Source organism: Diuraphis noxia, unplaced genomic scaffold, assembly GCF_037042655.1.
Source record: "Diuraphis noxia isolate RWA-SAM2 unplaced genomic scaffold, SU_Dnox_SAM2 contig0001, whole genome shotgun sequence".
Lineage (NCBI taxonomy): Eukaryota > Metazoa > Arthropoda > Insecta > Hemiptera > Aphididae > Diuraphis > Diuraphis noxia.
Window position 1 is genome coordinate 77405904 of NW_028301711.1, and position 20874 is coordinate 77426777.

At 27.6% G+C, this 20874-nt stretch overlaps 1 protein-coding gene and 1 pseudogene across 1 annotated transcript; both read left to right on the forward strand.

The window, feature by feature from the left end:
- Positions 1 to 7420: 7420 nt before the first annotated feature.
- Positions 7421 to 13707, forward strand: LOC149061799 (52 kDa repressor of the inhibitor of the protein kinase-like; annotated as a pseudogene).
- Positions 13708 to 14768: 1061 nt separating this feature from the next.
- LOC149061800 (uncharacterized) lies at positions 14769 to 19309 on the forward strand. Its single transcript, XM_089216872.1, has 4 exons — positions 14769 to 14904; positions 15676 to 15847; positions 18506 to 18685; positions 19174 to 19309. Exons 2-4 carry the CDS (start codon positions 15682 to 15684, stop codon positions 19209 to 19211), a joined length of 384 nt encoding a protein of 127 aa, XP_089072998.1. The 5' UTR covers positions 14769 to 14904; positions 15676 to 15681; the 3' UTR covers positions 19212 to 19309.
- Positions 19310 to 20874: the final 1565 nt, after the last annotated feature.

Here is a 20874-nt window from a genome sequence, read left to right on the forward strand (position 1 = left end):
TAAGCTTGACAACACAATCCTTACAATATTATTTGCAGAAAGTGTCTTGTTTTTAGGTCTGTAACAAATTTTTATGAAGTTATAGAATATATATCAACGATAAAATATAATGATTTTATAAATTCGCAGCATATCAAAGATTTTTAAAGATTGTAAGCTTTTGAAGATGTTACTGTATCAGATTATTCAAAAATACTAGGGCCATTCTTACAATGTCCAGTTAAGTGTCGGTTAGTGTTAAGTTTAATCGACAGTCGGTTCTTACCAACCCCGGTTAAGTGATATGTCTTCGTAAAGTGTCCGACCGGCAGAATTCTGTCGGCAATCATTCCTTTAAACCCAATACAAACAATGATTATATTGATCAATATTATCAATATTTATGTTATAAATTATAATATATTATTATTACCAAATCGTATATGTATATTGTATATCGTATATGTATATTGTTTATCGTATATATTATCTTCAAAAAAACTACTTCGTAGAAGTAAAAAAGGCTTTCTGTGCTTAAGTTGAAGAGACTGGGAGAAAAGATAGAACTTTGGTGTTAAAATGTGAAATCAATCTCAAAGTTCTGTGCCAATAAGGGCCATGGTTGAAAAAATAGAATTTGGAGCTTAATAAAAAAGTGAAATCAATACCCAAATGATGTACCTCAACTTCAAAAAATATCTTATTTAATATAATTTCAAGATGTTCAACTGTATAAACAATGAAAAAAAAAATTAGCACAGAACGGCGTACAATAATGATGAATTAGCCATAAATCGGAGTTGTTGACTTGTTTACGAGTTAATCTGTCTGATTCGAATTTTTGTTGACAAACTGTCAGCTTACATTTTCGATATGAGTATGTGATGCCCGAACAGCATATTAGCATTCTGGGTTCGGTCTCGGCACCTTTTATAATTTTAGCCTTCTGATTGGCTTTACCGCGCTTTTTGAAAATTTAAACTTTATTCTATTATCTAATTGCTTCAACTTCTAAATTGGTATGACGGTAAAAAACCATTATGCATCGATATTAGTATATAGTTTTATACCAGTAGTATTATACCTAATAACACTATAATCAATAGAAATTATGTCATCTCAATTAAAAACAACCAAATCTATAAACTATAGATCTACATTTGTCTTTTATTTTTAATACATTGACATTGATACATTTGTTTGATAAATTGTATTAAGCTTATAATAATATAATTGTATTTTATATAATATGTTTATTGTTTATGTACCTGACATCACTCATTTAAACAAACATAGTGTCTTAATAATGTAAGCACTGAGAGGAAAAAAAATGTAATTATTAAACAACACCTAAAGCAAGAGTCAAACTAAAACTGATAGAGACGCATAAAAAAGGGATATATTAGAGTGAGTAGATAAGTTCTCTTTAACCAATGTGCCCATTCCTTAAAAATTACAAATATAGTTATTTTTGTTTGTATTTCATGTTCACATTTAGGTTGGTACCTACCTTAAATTTAATTCTAGGATGGTTTACCACTAATTTTGTTGCATTTGGCAATATAAATAAATTCTGACTTCTGCCAGTGTCATTTGTTTTTGAAACCTATCAATACAGTTAGATTGAAATTCAAAATTTGAAATATACACATAACATAGGTAGTTGAAATTTTATTACCTATGCAATAAATAATAACTAATAAATAATAATAAAGTCATATTAAATGCTAAAGTATATTTTAAATTGTAATAGTTATTTAACTGGAAGTTAATAACATAATATATTTAATAGTTGGATACAATATTTAAAAAAAATACCTTAGGTCTCCAAATAAGTAATAACAATAAATTAATGAAAAATTCAAGTTAGCACAATTTTACATTCTATGTAATTATAATATTTTAGAGAAAATTTATGAATGTTTAATAATAAATTTATGTATTATTATTATTATTATTATATAATTATAAAATATGTACATCATAATAATAAAAAATATGTGGTATAAGATTTGATGAAAATAGTAATTAAATAATAGTTAGATACTAGTCATTGTAGTTAATGACTTTTGGCATTTGGGACATTCTTCCTAATATTTTCGGCTAAATTTATTTTTATTTTTATTGCATTTCTTTTGTTATTGTCCGTCTTCACTGGTCGCCCTACTTATAAACGTTTACTACCTCTTGTGACACCTGGCTTTCTTCTACTTATTTTGGTAGGCTGCACATGAATAGTTGAACGAGATAGATGCCTTAGTGATATAGTACTACCAGCAGTACTCAAAAATGATTCCCAAGTAGCAACTGACTTAACTTTCTTCAAACGATCTAAACTTTTAGTGAGTACTGAACCTGAAGTATTCTTTTTAAATTTTTCAATATTTGTTTTAATTAATTCTTGAATCTGGTTAACACATTCATCAGACTGATGATCAATATTATGATTATCCAGATAATCATCAGTTTCGACTAATGTATTTGTTATTGGAGATGATAATACATTATTTTCAATAATTTCTATTTTTTCTTCACTAAACTGATTATTTGATTTTTCAATATGAAGTGTCTTATAAAATGATATTTCAGGTACATTTTCTCCAAATGCTAATTTAGCTAGCATATAGCGAGAATCAATAGTAATAGCTGGTAAATTAGGCATTGCTTCGTTATAGTAATGGTATACTGCTGCCTGATGCTTGCAAAAAGCTCCTAAATTTCCTTTGGAACACGTAAAAAATCCATGAGTGACATCTACTTCATAATGACCACAATCGGACCCTGATGGTACTTTAAATGTATTGTTAGATAATTTTTCTATCGAATCTTTATAAATATAAATAGCTCTTTTTATTTGATCTTCAAATAGTAATCGAGCTGAGTCATTTCTACCATTCACAAAAGTCCTTAAGCGTCTTAAGTAGTAATCTTCTAGGCCAGTACAAATAAAATCAACCAGTACAATGGCGTTATATGCCTTATTTCTAGAAAATACTATGTCTTTAAAAATCCGTACATTAACTTCACTAAAATTATTGGTCTGATTACCATGTACAGTAGAATCTCTAAAAGCTAAACACCATAACTCTTTTCTCGTCCAATAATTATTAATATATTTCACCCATTTTTCATACTTAAGTGGTATAATTTCATCACCTATGCTATTATTAATAGTTTTTGTCTTGCCAATAGCAGTAATATAGGCTTTGTGAGCACTATTATAATCTGGTGAAATTAAAATACTTTGAAATAAATTAAACAACAATTTTCTGTGTTCGTTTTTGATATTATGTTTAGCGTCCCATAACCATCTCCATACTGATTGTAAAACGTGGAACCTACAAAGCAAAATATTTGATTGTGGCCAAATTGATTTTAGTGCTTGCCTTTCTGCCTCGCTATCATCAATTATAAAATGTCTTGGAAAACCTTGGCCATCAAAACTGTTAGGAACTGAATCATTCAGCAGGGAAAATGCTGTTTTATATTCATCAACTGTTTGTCCTTTTGTTATGAACATACCCAGTGGAATAGCTCCAATACCACATGATGTAAGCATAAATGTAACAGTATGACTTTGAGTATCACATGATGCTGTACTGTCTGCAAAAGCAATATCTTTAGCAAAGGCTAATTAATGAGCCTTTTGCATAATAGGAGTGACCACTAGTATAGCAAATGGATTTTCATTAAACCTTACAATAATTCCATTTTTTTCATAATCTGTTTTTTTATCTTCAAGTTTCTGCAAAATGTTTATTTAAGAATTAAATAATACAATGTACGTATAATCAGTTTTACAGTGTAGAGTATAGATTATAAAACCATTGCTCCCATTAGTAACTTTAAAAATGAAATATTTTTAAAATGTATAAATAAAAAATTAGTATTCATTTATTTAGATTATTTTTACTTTGTAATAATTAAAAAAAATAAATATGTAGGTATTAGAATTAGTGTGGAATTTCATGGTGTGATATTATGGTTAACATTATTTTTGGATTTAATTAATAGAATAGGTACTACATCATAAATTGTTATGGAGACATATCTATTAATATTATTCGATTCCTGATCCCTTTAAGTAAGACTTGTGATGGGGATCAGGGAATTTTACATTTTTAATATTAGTCTTTGTAAAATTTAAAAATATCAGCAGATTTAAATTATGTACTAAAAATAGTATAAAAACTTATTTTTATATTCAAACAATATTAATATAAATTGATGAAGTAACAATTGAGTAAAATTACATATTTTACTTTTATGAAAATGTATACACAATAAGAATATAACTATATAAGAAAACTTAGAAAACTTATTGTTATATATAATTATATAAAAATAATTGTTATTTAATTTATTAAAACTACCTATAACAATAATTTTAATTAATTTCTTAAATTGATCAAAATTGGTGGAGTCAATAATACAATTGGACGGTGTTTTGGAGAAGGGTTCAAGTCCATTTTTGGTCATTTTGATGTAAATAGTCGATTTTGTAGGAAATTTTGTGCCCCATTGATTGCTAAAACTGTAATAGACCCATTTAAGTTCAATAAATTATAAAATTATATACATACTATGTTGACATTTGAATAATATGATGCTTAAAAAAAATATCAATATTGCTTTATTCCTTAAAGGAAAATATAAATATAACATAACTTTAACCGTGGTCCTGAGGTCTCTATCATAATGGTTATGATATGATATTATATTATTTAATATATTATAACAAAGGCAAAATTTAAAAAAAAATTGTTTTAATATTTTCAATTTTACTTGATTTTTATAACTATAAGTTGAAGTTTTGACATGCTTTACCATACATTGTTATTTTTAATGTTTTTAGTATAATTAATTATTAATTTAAATCATTAATATATTAGGTTATACCTATACCTATATTTTATTTTACGGTTAAATTAAACTAAACTGAAATTTATAGTTATTAATATGCATACCTGTAATACACCAAATTCAGTAGAAGATCCAAGGTTATTTAATGTCCAAGTGTCATGCCAATGACGAACAGTCCTATACTTAGGGTTAATTGCATCAGCTAGTTCTTCAGAATTAATACCACATTCTAATTCCAATTTAGTTTCATGTATACTTATAGACTCTGATATGCCTATAGGTAATAAATACATAATTTGTATATTGAAAAAATGTAATTTATTCAATACTTTTTTTTTTTTAAGAATTTGCACACCATATTCAACATCACTACAGTTTTTTGTGTAATAGTTATCCATGTACAAAAATTTTATAACATAGGTAAACAAATTGTACCACTGTTTACCTACTTTGTTTACAACTCAAACACTCAGTTGTGAAAAATGAGTTAAAATCACAGTTTAAAACTAATTTTATATTAAATTATTTTATAATATGAGACTGAGTAATTGTACATAGCCACATAAGTACTTGTTTTTATTTTTCAAAATATTTAACTAATTAGCTCTAAAATAATATAGTATTATAACATGCAAAACTGTTAGTTTCAATTTTTATTAATTCATTGTGATTAATTATTTATTTTTATAGGTATTTAAATAGTTAAATGTTTTCAATAAACATATATCTGAGGATATGGTATCTAAATATAACTGTTAAATATTATATTATTAACTTCCAGTTAAATAAATATATTTTGATTACCTATTATTTATCATAATTCATAGAAGAGAAAAATACTCACCTAAACCGTCATTGAAATAATTTTCAAATTTAATTCTAATTTCATTGGTTGGTCTTAAAAAATATAAAGCTTCAGCAGAACCTAAGCTATATGGTTATGTTCAATCACAAATATGATTGCTGGTAAACCATCCTATAATTGCAAATTATACTACAATTAACAAATTAAATAAATAAAAGTTGATTATGTAGAAAATACTATATAGTAATAGTATATACAAAATAAATAAATATTTTTTCCAAATTCTAATAACTTAATTATGTAGTTATTTTTTAATAACTGGGCAAATTAGATGAGTGAAACTTATATAACTCACTCTAATATATTTATCCTTTTTTTTTGTGTCCCTAGTACTTAATTTAATTTTTATATCAATTTGAGCTTTGCATTCTGTGTTTTTTGATCTCCCTTTTTTGTTCTTCTCAATACTAACTTTATTAAATCCACTATGGTGACACATATACACTTTTCTATAACACAGTAATAATTATTTTGACTTAATAAAATAGGTGGATATAATATTGTAGTTATTAATAAATACTACTGGTAGAAATATATAATACCTACATAAAACAGATATGTTGACTGATATTTTTGTTACATACATCACTATAAAGATGAGACAGTTTCAAATAAAATCAAGATGTTAAAAAAGTGGACAAAAGTAAAAAAAAGTTTTAAAATTGGTTCATACATAAATATATACCAAATATATTATGTATTAAAATATATATTTATTTGAATACATTGAACCTATTTTGTGTAAATATTAATATTTAATGCAGTGTTACTACTACCTATTAAATGTTATATAGCCGTATAATAATAGTTGTTTTATCAAATACAAAATATTAAAAATTACCTACCTATTAACTGTTATTATATCTATATGATTTAGTGCCTCGGTGGAACTATATACTATAATATAGGTAATTGAGAATCGTTAAAAGAACGGTTTATATGGTGCAAATATGCATGGTTTAAAAATAAAAAAATATTCAATAATATCAAAAATAAAACGCATTTCAACGAAGGTGCAAAATAAAAACCTGTGCCAAATTTGTATACTATATATCATTTTTATTTTTATTGTAAACAGTATTAAATATTGATTGAGGCTCTTAAAAATAACCTCCTGGAATGACAGCTGGTCGACCAGTAAGTCTCCGTTCAACAGACAATACATTCATTGTATAATTTTGTGCCCTGTGAGCTCAATTGTGTATTTCAAATGATTGTTGTTTCCAAGAACCGGAGACCACCCAAAACGTAAGTTTTACAGCAATGCATGCCTATACGTTTTCACAACAATATATGGCCACCCGCTGTCATATTGGCCGTCTCCACGAAACTGAACGATCTTTGCCTGTATTTGGTCTTGATAATATGGCTATGTGTCGTATATATTTATATTTATATACGAAAAGTTCACATAATATTTTGACGTTCATAATTTTCCTTTTGGAAATGTAATTCAAATTAAATACAAAATGAGAAATTTAAAAATTAAATAACTTTTTAACAGTTGAAACACTTGAAACTGCAATAATTGATTTTCACTAGATTTTACTTTAGCAACCAGATTTATGAGAAACTCGGATTTTGTTTTTTATGATCAGTGAGGGGGTAAACATTTTAGAAACAGACGACCAAATTTTAGTACAGTTAGAAATTAGTCCGAAATTAGTTACATACTCGTACTTAAAAAAAGGTTCCGGCAGAAAATTTCCCATTATGACATTCACCGGTAAGCGATCTTTGATAAAATGGGAAGTCAAAAACGTTGTCTTGGACGTTGAGCGGAAGGTGACGGTCAGCGCGTTGAGATTATTATCTTGTTTCGATCATGCCGGAGAATTATTTTAATTTATCATTTTTAAATTCCGAGTGGAGTGAAACAATGCATTATATTTATAATTATGTTTTTCTTCTATCTGTCTTTCACATTTACGGTATGAAAAAAGTTTTGATTTTTAAGTTTAGCATATTTTCTGTTAGAAAAAGTTTATTTATTTGATATTTTTAAGAGATCAAAATTGAAAATTCTTTGTAAATTTTGAAAGCATCTTGAATAGTAAAAAAAGTGAAAAAATGGTAATTTTAACGCATATACGATTTTTAAAAGAATCGATTTTTTTTATGTAACCTGCAACTAAAAACCAAACGACTGTAGACACTTGATATTTTCATATCATGATATTTATATTTGAAATATAAAGGTAAATGAAACAAGACAAATGTTGTATATTAAGTTAAATAATATAGTTTATCTATTATGAATAACAAAATGATTAACATAATATTGCAGAATAATAATCTTTTTATTAATAGTATAGTATTATATACACACCCTGATATGTGATAAATTACATAAAAATAAAAATTATAGTAACCATAAACCTTATATGGCTTATATAAAATAATAATAATAATAATATTAATAATTAACTAATAACAAAATAAAAATAAAAATAGTATCCATCATAGACCTCATATAGCTTATATAAATCGTCCATTAATAGCTGGTGTAGGTAATCCACAATTTTCTGAATGGAGAACAGACAACTTTGTTATAAAAACTAATAAATCTGATTGTTGTGTAAAAACAAAATAAAAATAAAAAATTAAATAACTTTTTAACAGTTGAAACACTTGAAACTGCAATAATTGATTTTCACTAGATTTTACTTTAGCAACCAGATTTATGAGAAACTAGGGAATGGATTTTGTTTTTTAAGATCAGTTAGGGGGTAAACATTTTAGAAACTGACGACCAAATTTTAGTACAGTTAGAAATTAGTCCGAAATTAGTTACATACTCGTACTTAAAAAAAGGTTCCGGCAGAAAATTTCCCATTATGACATAATAAATTAAATTATAAAGTATTAATTAAATTTTGAAAGCATCTTGAATAATAAAAAAAGTGAAAAAAATGGTAATTTTTACGCATATACGATTTTTAAAAGAATCGATTTTTTTTTATGTAACATGCAACTAAAAACCAAACGACCGTAGACACTTGATATTTTCACCAAATATTTATTTTATTAAGTCTCATGACGTACGATGATATTTTCAAAATATTTTGACTATTTTTGTGTTATTTATAGCCTTGATAAATTATTTGAAGTTTGTAAAAAAAATTAATTTATTCTGGATAAATAATTTTTCACTCAGTAGGTATAAAAGCGAATCATAAAAAGCTAAATAAAAATGTTGATATTAATCTTATTTTTTTTCTCTTCAAAACTGAACACTATATTTACCTAATCAGTTGGAACATAAAATCGATAAAAAATATTTTTCAATTTGGATTTTGTTTTCACTTTGAATTTTATTCTGATTTGTATAAACAAATAATAAGGAATTAAACTATTCATCGAGTTTTAGGTATTAGTATTTTATTTTATTTAGGTACTTGTTACTTACGTGTTATGACAGAAAAGATAGGTGAGGGAGAGCAGTGGCCAGTAGTTTTTCCGTTGTATTTAAAAGTGAAATCTATTTTTATGATTTCAATAAATTTAGTTAAAGCTTAACTAGTAGGTATCATATAGCAGCTGACGCGATATTTTATTTTATAAACACACCCGAACATATTTTCCCGGAAGTATTCAAAATTGATTGTTCCGTTTTACAAACGAATTCTTATCGACAACCCTATGTTGGCATCTTCAAGGCAGCTTGAGAATAATGTGATATTGTGTTATTAACATTTAATACATCGGCGTAGTGACGATTCAGATCCGATTCGCCGACATCCAATTGGCTGAACGCGGTTTTCGGAATAAGTTTAAAGTGAGTTTGTTTTAATTTATAAAATTTTTTTCACGAATTTTTATACACAGTTGAAAAATATTAAAAATACATATTATAGTCACATTTTTTTATAACCATTTAAAGTTCGAGTTTTAACCTGTTATAACTTAACAATATAGGACGAAGTGGTAATAAATCCCACAAAAACTATAACAGAAATTTAATGAAATCCGAAGATTAATTATGGCTTCAGGACAGAAGGTTCTACGGATGCCGAAGTAAATGACGCTATACCAATTTATACTAGTGTAAAAAGTTCGGCATACAGAAAACGTATGAAATTAATGCCAACGTTACCCAAAAAGCTGTCTGAATTAAATATTGAAGGTGACTGGCGATCAACGAACGACGGAAAATATTTTCGTTTAGGTATTTATACTAAATTATTTAAATTATTTATTTATATATTATTACTAATACATAATAATATTATCACAGGATGTGATGGCACGGATAATAAAATCGTTATATTTGGTACGGAAGGATTTTTACGTCGTCTTTGTTCTGGTAATATAGTTTTTATGGATGACACTTTAAATCAGCGCCGAAATTATCTACACAAATTTATACCTTACACTGCTTTGTTGTAGGATTGATGATACCTCTCGTAATTATTATTTTATTTTAAAATTTTATTTAAAATAACGAATAAATCTGAAAATAGAATATATTTTTTAGGCTTACGCATTATTGCCCAATAAAAGTACATCAAGTTATTCAAGAATGTTTGAAATAATAAAAGAAGTGGCATTAAAAAATGGATTAGAGTTTCCAAATAGATTTTGAAATTGGAATGATCGTCTCTATTCGGCAGTGATTTGGTTCTGATAAACCCATAAAAGGGTGTTTATTTCACTTTGGGCAATCTATTTGGCGTAAAGTTCAAAGTTTGGGATTAGCTTATGATTATACACATGACGATGGTATTAAAATAGTTGTCCGTCGTTGTCGTATATTGTAGACAGTCATCGGAATAAAATTATTTAATACATATGTAATATAAGTGGGAATATTTTTATTATAAATTGCTAGCATAGGTCGGGCCGAGGAAGCAAAATGTGCTGAGGCGACAATTATATTCTATATATAACACCGCCGTACGCGCAGGCACAGGAGAGTCCGGGGGTCGCTGAGTGTTTAGGCGAGAACGCTAGTACTACGATCGTGCGTTTATATGTGAAACGATCGGGCTACCCATCTGGACTTGTCAGTGTTTTATTATTATTTTATGTTTGTTTTGTTTTAATAAAAGTGTTTCCGACCTGTAAGATTATATGTTTTGTTTGAGTAGTCACACAATTCTAGCTTACTCCTTGAATCTGATCTGTAACAGGTTAATTTATGGTCGTTGAGGATTGAAAGTCTAAACAGTAAGGTAGCGATATCGTCTTTCTTGAGAGCCAAATTGTAACCGGTTAATTTATGGTCATTTGGTAACTCAAGTGTCGATAGAGGTATATCATCGAAAGGTGCATATACGATATCGTCTTTGTTCATTAGCCTTAGTTCCGATGGAACAAATTGATAATTGTTGGACAGAAATTCATAGTGAAGCACCACAGTTAGAAAGTAAATATAATTTTTACGTAATTTATTAGAATTATATTAGTCAAACCTAATGTTTTACTATTATTATTTTAGGTGTGCTGAAATTATTAAATTATGTTACCGAAACATACTTGGATCCAGATATTTGTTTATTTAATAGAAATATGTGGAATCATTTTAATACAGATGGAGCAAGGACTATAAACCACCTTGAAGGATGGCATGCAGCTCTTAACAAAGCTGTTGGTAGACCAAAGCCAAACGTATTTATTTTAATCAAAGAGCTAAAAAACCAACAAACAAACTTCGAGCTTGACCTCATAGCACAAAAAACTACAATCGGCCACAAAAGATGAAAACTAAATATAAAAAATTAGAAGAAAGGTTGTCATTTGCAAAAGAAAGGTAAAGCGTGCTGATCATCACTGATTATTATTATCATTATTGTATTTTTAGAGCTCTTCTTAAATATAGAATATTATCGGGTGATACTATACTTGAAAAACATTTAAAATCAAAAACATCAAAGGCAATATATAAAATTCAAAAAATTCAAAATGACATTATTGAATGTTGGAAGAACTATATAACAGAAAAAATTATAAATGAAGTCAATGAAAGTAAATTCAATAGTATTATATTTGATGAGACCACCGATATAAGCCACATTTCACAAATGAGTCTTGTACTCAGGTATGTTCATAATAATATTGTGAAAGAAAATTTTGTCGCTTTTATTGACTGTCACAGTTATTGGTATTCTAAAAATGCATCTACTTCTATAGAAGAAAGTGAACTAAATGAAGATGATAATATTACAAAAAATGATACGTTGGAGCCAAAACTAACTGGTGATATCCTTGGAGAAATTGTGATCAAAATATTACAACATTTAAATTTAAATCCTCTAAACTGTATCGGTATTGGAACTGACGGTTGTTCTGTCATGACTTCTAATTTAAAAGAAGCTGTTCAAAAAATTCAATCCTATGCTTTAAATGCTTTTCACTGTCCTTGTTCAAACCACGCACTCAACTTATCAATTTCAAGATCCTCATCTATTCAAGCAATTAGAAATGGTATTGGGTTAATGAAAGAAGTTGTAGCTTTTTTTAATTTGTCATCTAAAAGAAATTATGTCTTAAAAACAATTCTTAATGGTAAACAGCGACTTAAGAGTTTATGAGAAACCGGATGGGTAGACCGTCATGATAGTGTTTTAATTTTCAAATCTTCTTTAAATTATATTGTAGAAGCATTAACTAAAATATCAGATTGGAATGAACAAGATTCATCGTCAAAGGCAAAAACATTACTTACAGCTGTATGCTCATGTGAGTTTATTATATCACTACATTCACTTTCATCATTATTATGTGTAACTGAATCTGCCAGTAAATTACTACAAAGTTCCAATAGTGATATAAGTCAAGCTGCAGATATAATCACTGATATTTTGTCAAATTTAGAAAATAAAATAAAAAATTGTAATGAAGAATTTAAATCATTGTTCAGAGATGCTGAGATTCAAATGACTGAATTGGATATTGAATTAAAAAAGCCTCGAATTGCTTCAAAACAAATATCTAGATCTAATTATCAAACCACGTCTATTGAAAACTATTATAAACTTTCTATTTATATACCTTTTCTGGATAATATTATAACAGACTTAAAATCAAGATTTTTAAATGAAAAGTATGCCATTTCAACATTGCCTTTACTTTTACCCCGTTTCATTATTAAATCTGACACAAATAATACTGATATATTATTAAAGATTATAAAAGAACATTTTACATTTGAAGATAGCAATATAGTTGATGAATTGTAGTTAAAAACTGAATTACAACTTTGGAAATCAAGTTGGATTAGAAAAAAAAATGAAGGTAATTAAATTAATCCTACCTACCTATTGGTAGTATAAAAACTTTTTAAAATTGAATAATGAGTTAAGTACACATAATATTTTTTTCTCTTTTATTTTAAGGTGAATGTATTGACTGTGATGCCATTAAATGTATTTCAGATTGTAGTGAAATAATTTTTCCTAAAATTAAAAAACTGCTTGGTATAATGGCTTGCTTGCCTATAAGTGTAGCATCTGCTGAACGATCCTTTTCTACTCTAAGACGGTAAAATTTTATCTTGTCATACCTACCTATTTTTTAGTTTAATATTTGTATTCTATTATAATAATAGAATACAAATATAATAGAATGCCTTATGTCTTAAAAATATTTATAGGACTCAATATTATTTTTAAAAAGGAATTGAATGCTTACTGCTTTTATACTTTCTACTGTTTCAGTACTTTAGTTTAAAAAAAAATGTTCTTTAATCTCTAACATTTACAGAACCTATTATTTATAAAGATAAATTAATAATCTACAAAATTGGCTTATAAATCTAGGTACCTATACACCTAGTACCTACCTACTGCTGTCTGCTTTTTAGTTATTTATATTTATTATTTGCTTTATTTTATGCTTGTGCTGTAGACTAAAAAACATGGCTACGTTCAAAAATGGGCCAGGATCGCTTATGTGGGCTTGCACTATTGCACATTTATCAAGAAATAAATATACCAGTGTATGAAATTATTGAACGATTTTCTCGTATGAAAAACAGAAAAATAGACTTTGTACTATAAATTATAATTCTAATAAAATTATTTTATAACATGCATTATACTATATTATTAAATTAAACAATAATTTATTTTTTATGTACCTATTAATATTAAAATGTTTTATTTCATAAGTATTTTAGTATTTTACAAGTATGAAATTTCCGTTAGGTTAGATTAGGTGTGACGTACATTTTTAAGATATTTTAAGAACAGATAAAAATATATTCCCCCCCCCCCCCCGTGAGAGAGGCCTAGGTACGCCACTGGATGTATGGGTAAAACATTCCTTATATTCGAGCGAACGTACGACATTAATATATTATAATATGCTAGGCGAGGCGAGCTTCGTTAATACGGCCGCCGTGACACTTTTGTCTTCCTTTAACCGTCGTCGCGAACGTTATTTTTTTATATTGTTAGGCGCTAATCGCCGACATTTATTATATTATTAAAATTTATATTGTTTTTTACAGTATGTGCTGATCACCACTGATCATTATTATCATTATTGTATTATTGTTTTTGCCCATATTTTTCCTGTGTTGAGCCAGAAGGGCTATAATATTATTTATCTTGTTCAGCCATAAGGGCTTTAATTTATTAATTATTATATTTTTATACGATTATAATTGTGTTTCTGTGATTTTTATATATTTGTTAATTTATTATTGATATCGTGTATTATACATAAATTAATTATTTACCCGAAACGTGTTACCATTTTATTATTATTTATTTATAAGCACACACATACACACGACACACCCATACATATAATACACCCTCACACATTCACCACACACCAGTACTCTCTGATCTTGCTCGGCTTTGAGTCGCTTTACGTCACACACACATAGATCGGTTGGTGAGCAGCGGTGTATCGTAATACCTATGTAACGCGCGAAGTATTTCGGTGACCGGGCGTCGCGTACTATTGTTGTTCGTACGCGGCCCGTACACCTTATAAGGTCCTTTTGTTACCTGAATGGTCACTAGAGTCTAAACAACCCCCACCTATTCTCTATATTTGCTACATATAAATCAAATATATAAGTAGGTAGGATCTGCCGACTGCTCATCTGCTCCCTAGACTGCAGCACAGTTGATCACGTTACAGAATTCAATTTGGCTACAGTGTTAGTACAACTATTGTTACTCTTCCACCAGATACATCGAGTCGACTACAGGTATCCTACACAGCAATTTTTCTTGAAAAAGGTATGTTTAATTACTTATCCACTATCAATGCATTAGGAACTTAACGTTAAATAAATTAGTCATATTATTTAATATAAAATTAATTCAAGATAATATTAATTATATTTTATTGATATACAAAAATAATAATCGTATTACATTTTAAATACGTATTACTATTTAATTTAGAATTATAGTTACATACTGTGGTAAATTTATTTTAACAAATTATAATATTAAAAACATTTAGATATGAAGAATTTTACTAATTATAGGTACTTATAAAAGATATGAAAGCAAATTATAGTTCAGTCAATTATCATATTTTAATATTAATATTAAATTATTATCAAATACCAACAATAAACTGTAATAAAACTACTTTCATAATAGTCGTAAAATAAATTAACTGCTTATAAATGATAAATGTAAGTATTGGTACCAACAATTACTTTTATATTTTATACGATATTGTGATTATGAAAAGAATAAAAATTAATGAGAGTTTCAAAATATTCCACAATTTTAGTTAGTATAATGACACTAAGTATGTATTTAAAAATAATAAAAAACAATTCTGACATTAGAAAGTAATCAACGATTTATGCTATATTTGTGTGATAAAAATAAATTTATTATATAACAATTGATATTTAGTGTTTAGTCGCATTTAAATTCAATAATAATCTAATAATCAAGATCAACGTGTATTTATTTTATTCTATATCGTGAGGTAATTTAATAAACGATACTTATAGTCAAAAGTTTATGTTGTATGACCGAATGTTTCAGATAATCATGAAGTTCAATATGATTTTGTTTGTTCTGTGCTTATGCATTGACTTGATTCTGGGATCTATCGCTGATAATAGTTCGTACTGGGTTGATCCGATACAGTTTTGTGGAACAAGACTCTCGGCTGAACTAGCAATCATCTGTAAAGGCATCTACAATAAAGATAAAAGTAAATATAATTTATATATTATGGTATCTGATTATCAATTACAATACTTTATCTTCCATCAATCGAAACTAGCAGACCATAAAGCTGGTTAGAATTTGTTTTTTTTTTTAGAAATTGGTTAGGAAACTGTAATTTATATTTCATAAAACCTTCATGGGAAATATTCTCGGGAAGGCGGGAACATTTATGTTTTTAAATTATCTGATTTTATTTTGATCAAAAAGTGTTGCCAGTAGTGCATTAAATTTCTGTTTTTAATTGGTTAAAATAATGATACTGGGCATATGGGATATCTGGCAAAATATTACTTTCACATTATACCCGTTTTAAAAGGTGCATAATATTATATTATTAAAACCAAAAGGTTTACCATTTTTTGAAACGTAGTTTCCTAAGGCGTGATGTGAGCGGAGGGACCCTAGCCTAGAAAAACCGTGCGAAACGAAAATAAAAGCGTTAATCGCTATCTCTCTTACTCTTTATCGCTTTCTCTATACTCCTGCCCCTCTCGCTCTACGGCCGGCTACGTTGTTATTATATATCTACACGTCGCCACCTATAAAACACACAAAATAAAAAAGGTCAGGTTGCAGGTAGCTGGAAACCTTAGATACTATTATTATTAATTGTTATTGTTATAATAAATAAATTATTATAGTATTACAATAGAAACCGTTCATAACAAAATATATATTATAAAATCACTTTTGTAACTGTGCTGACGAATCTGGGTTTTTCCGTTATGATTACATCATTTCGCGTTGTTTTGTTTGATCGCATCGGGCTCCGATGTCATTGACCTTTTCTCCGCGGTGCGTGTTGTGTTGACAATGTTGCTCTGTTCAGTTTTCGCGATCATTTAATGACAACGTATCATTTGCTTTCGGTGATTGAATATGAGCAATAATAATAATTCAATGTATTTTTCAATGAATTAAATAAAAAAACCTGATAAGATAATATTTACATTCATTTCGAATAGTTCCACTGAAATTAATCTATAACCTATAAGACTTCCAAAGAAACTACGTTTCTCCCGGGTGTCCCATGACAGCACTCCTTTTTTAATTTTTTTTACTGGTATGACAATGACTTCCTTTCCTATGGCTATAGACAGTATGTTTACATTCAGATCCCACTTTTTGAAAACAAAAAACATCACAAATTATAAGCTGAAATGGTCACGCTCTTATCTTTTTTATACATTATGTTGTTTTTCCACGTGGTCTGTTACAGACCTTAGATAATGTAGGTACTATATGGATGTAGTTTTAACTACTAGGATCGTGTATTATAGACCTAACCCTCATGCTAATTCTTGATGTCATAATGAAAACATGATTTATGTATGAACCAAGAACCCCTACTCTCTGACAGCAATGTACGACAGCGAATTGCGAAGAATTCAGATTGTTCACTCTGATTTGGTTATCAGTCATTTATTTATGCACAATAATAACAAAGACTTTTCAGTCCGTAGTGCATGATCTAAGCATATCTGCGTATATGCCTATGTATTTATTTGATGCCAAAATGCCACCCCACTGGTCTAAAAATGTATAAGCTTTTGATTGCCAATACATACATATTTAATTTATGGACAGAGTTTTTATTACTATGAAAAATTTTGTTTGCTCATTAATAGATGAATGATTAGACAAACAAAAGAATATATAGAATTTTAATTTTCAGATTAGTTTCATACGTTCAATTTTAATTGTAATTTCGAATTTTCCTTTCTGAAATAAATAATGATTAACCAAAATTATTTGAATAAAAACAATTATACAATATTATCCAGTAAACCTTCATACTATTATACTGCAATATAATTACATAATTAGTCTGCTTCTCTTTCTCAGCTATTCTCAGTACATTTTAGTACTACACAGATCCGTGGGATGCTTAGCCCGCCACAGTCCACAACCCCACTAATAATATAATAAACTGCATTGCAATATTTTTAAATTTGTACTTATTTATATTCTGAATTTTTAATTATAATACAAATATAATTAATTAAAATTTTAATCAATTTTTCTTCAATTATTTGTATAGAAAAATTAATAACTAATAATAAAGTTGAAAATGTATAAATGTTAATGTAATCGCAACTCTTTATTTATTTAAGCTATTAAGCAACTATACTGTACATAATATATTATGTATTCAAAACATTTAAAAATAATTATATTATTATATGTTATTATATGGGAACTGAGAGTACTAATATGAAGCCTGGCGGTGCTATATTATACTAAAATAACAAAGTGTTAACGGCATTATCATTATATTATGATCTTATTAAAAAAATTGTTATTAGTATAGATTCTTAATTCTTATATTATTTTATTTAAGTATGGGCCTCATATTAGAAATTGCAACGCGGAGCCCCGGTGCAATGAACCGCCCGCACCACAGTTTCTACGGCATTGATTTTATATTACATATTAATTACTGCAGAGAGATCCGCCTTCTCTGACAATCAGATCGCTACTGATTATCTGATACTCTTATGATTATCTACAATAATGCGTTATGCCTTTATCACAATAAATTGATAACACAAATAATCAAGTTAACTTATAATATATAAGGTTAGGTCTATTAGATTTATAACTATTTTTATTTTGACTTATGAATTTCCTTCATTTTCAGATAGTCAACAGCTGACCAAACTTAAAAGGGCTGTCGTTGATGATTGTTGTTTAGACACGTGCACCAGGAGATTTTTGAAAACATATTATTGTGGTCCCGAACCGGAGTTGTATGTATCTTCAGCACAGAAATTGAGAGAAATGAAATATGTTAATTATACATATTATTATTCAGATCTGCGTAAGTACCAATTTAAATAAATTTTTGGTGGATTGTAAGAGTGTAAAATTTCATTTGGATTACATACATCGTTGTTGTTGTTGAAATTTTTATAGAAAATTGAAATTCATAACATATTTATAAACAAATATATTACAGAATAGGTAAAACTATACTAGTTTCACCTATTTTATGATTCTATGGATTATTTTAAATAATAAAAATCATTGTATTTTTCAAATTTTTGAAATAACGATCCCCTGTATATTAACCCAGAATGTAAGTATAATATGTGGTTGAAATGTTGAATCAGTGATATCCCATTTTTTCACTCAGATAGATAGCTTGTAATGAATTAACTTTAAATGGCACTAAAAGAGTCTTGACGCTAATTTTAATAAGCTTCCATCTTATTACCCATCCATTATATCTGTAGCGTTGAGTACATTTGAGTTGTACCCAAACTGACCAACTTAAAATTGATTTAATAATTTGTTTCGATTTTACAGTTTGGATTGCAATACAATTTCCACAAACAGATGAGTAACACGACTGGCAACTTGGTATAGCAGCTTCAAAATGTTTCAATCTTATATAATGAATCAATTATTAATATATTAAGATCAACTATCTGTACTTATCCCCAAATTAAACTTTTCAATTATATACATTATATTTTATTTTATTAAATTAAATTTTTGCAAAATAAAATAATTACATAATATATATTTATATATCAAACACTTAAACAAGTACTTATTTTTAGTTAATAACATGTTAGTTCAAATATTATGTTAGGTATTTTGTAATTTTTATTTCTATATAGTTCTAATTCCTACCAATTTTAAGCAATAGAAATAGGAATGGTGTGGTATTTTTATAACTAGTATTCAAATACTATGAAGGAATGTGTGGCGGGCATAAGAATATATTTTATATCTATAATTAGCTATGGTACCTACATTAAGCAATTAAATTATAAACCAAATCATGTTAAGTAGGTAAACATAATATATTCAGACAAACAATTGTATACTAATCATGGGCACAAATGGGGAGGGGGCTTAGAGGGTATTAGCACCCTCAATTTTAAAATTAGCATTCTCAAATAATGTTTGTGTTTAAGTATTAAAAACTTTTCCTTACAAAAAAAAAACTAAAATTAGAAAATGTATAGCTTATGAGTATCCATAGTTTTTTTTTTTTTTAATTGAAGTTGCATCTATGATACTTATACATCTTAACAATAGAAATTAAATGTCATTTAAATTAATATCAGGTTAATAAAAAAAGTATTAAGTATAACAGTAAATTTTTTTAGATATTGCTATGTACTGACGGATGTCCGGCTATGCGCTAAACACGCACATACACACAGAGAGTAGGTAGGACTATATTGGAGAGCCCTGATTACACAAATGCAGACGTGAGCCACCAGAGTCAGTGCAAGCACCTCCTTCACGCCAGTCACCATTCCAAATTAATCATTTGGACTTAGAATATTTTCAATTAAATCATTCTTGTATCAGTAATAATGTTTTGTCCACATCGCAAGCAAATAATTGTGTAATAATTAATCACAAGTCAAGTTATTATACTTATTTCACCCAAACCATCTACCTCAACACAAGTCGTTCGTCCTCCTGTATGCTGGGACACTACAATATTCAAATCCAGATTATGTATTATCTTATGTGTAAATGTATTAGATTCCACCAAAATAATATAAAAAACAGTAATAATTTTAATAACTTACTATAATATGACCACACTTCCTCAATTATTTTTGGGTTTTTATTACTTTTGTCTGTGTAATGACTCACAACAATGCATAGTTAATTCCTGTTGTTATTGTCAATTTTGATTGTAACAATATGTCGATATTCAAAAAGAGATAGAAACCTAAATGAATATATTAGATATCTAAGAAATACTCAATTAGATCAATAATGTACTGTGTGTCTTGCGCAGAGTTATAATCTTCACCCAGAGAAATATCTTGGGTATTTTTAATGAACTAGGTTTGTTAGTTATCAACAAACCAATTATTGTGAAAATTAAAATCATGTTATTGTTTTAAAAAACTGTTCGTTTTAATGATTATATATTTGACTATTTTAATAAACCTAATTTGTTGATTCAGTAAAATTATTCAAAACTTTTCCTCGTGGAAATTATAACTAATTTATAATTTTTACCATCATCTTTTA

Bases quoted from the DNA above. Each gene is read 5' to 3' on its own strand.
- LOC149061800 (XM_089216872.1), top strand. From the start codon at position 15,682: ATGAAGTTCAATATGATTTTGTTTGTTCTGTGCTTATGCATTGACTTG. The intron at 15,848-18,505 runs GTAAATATAATT...CTTCATTTTCAG, and splicing joins CATCTACAATAAAGATAAAA to ATAGTCAACAGCTGACCAAA. The intron at 18,686-19,173 runs GTAAGTACCAAT...TCGATTTTACAG, and splicing joins ATATTATTATTCAGATCTGC to TTTGGATTGCAATACAATTT.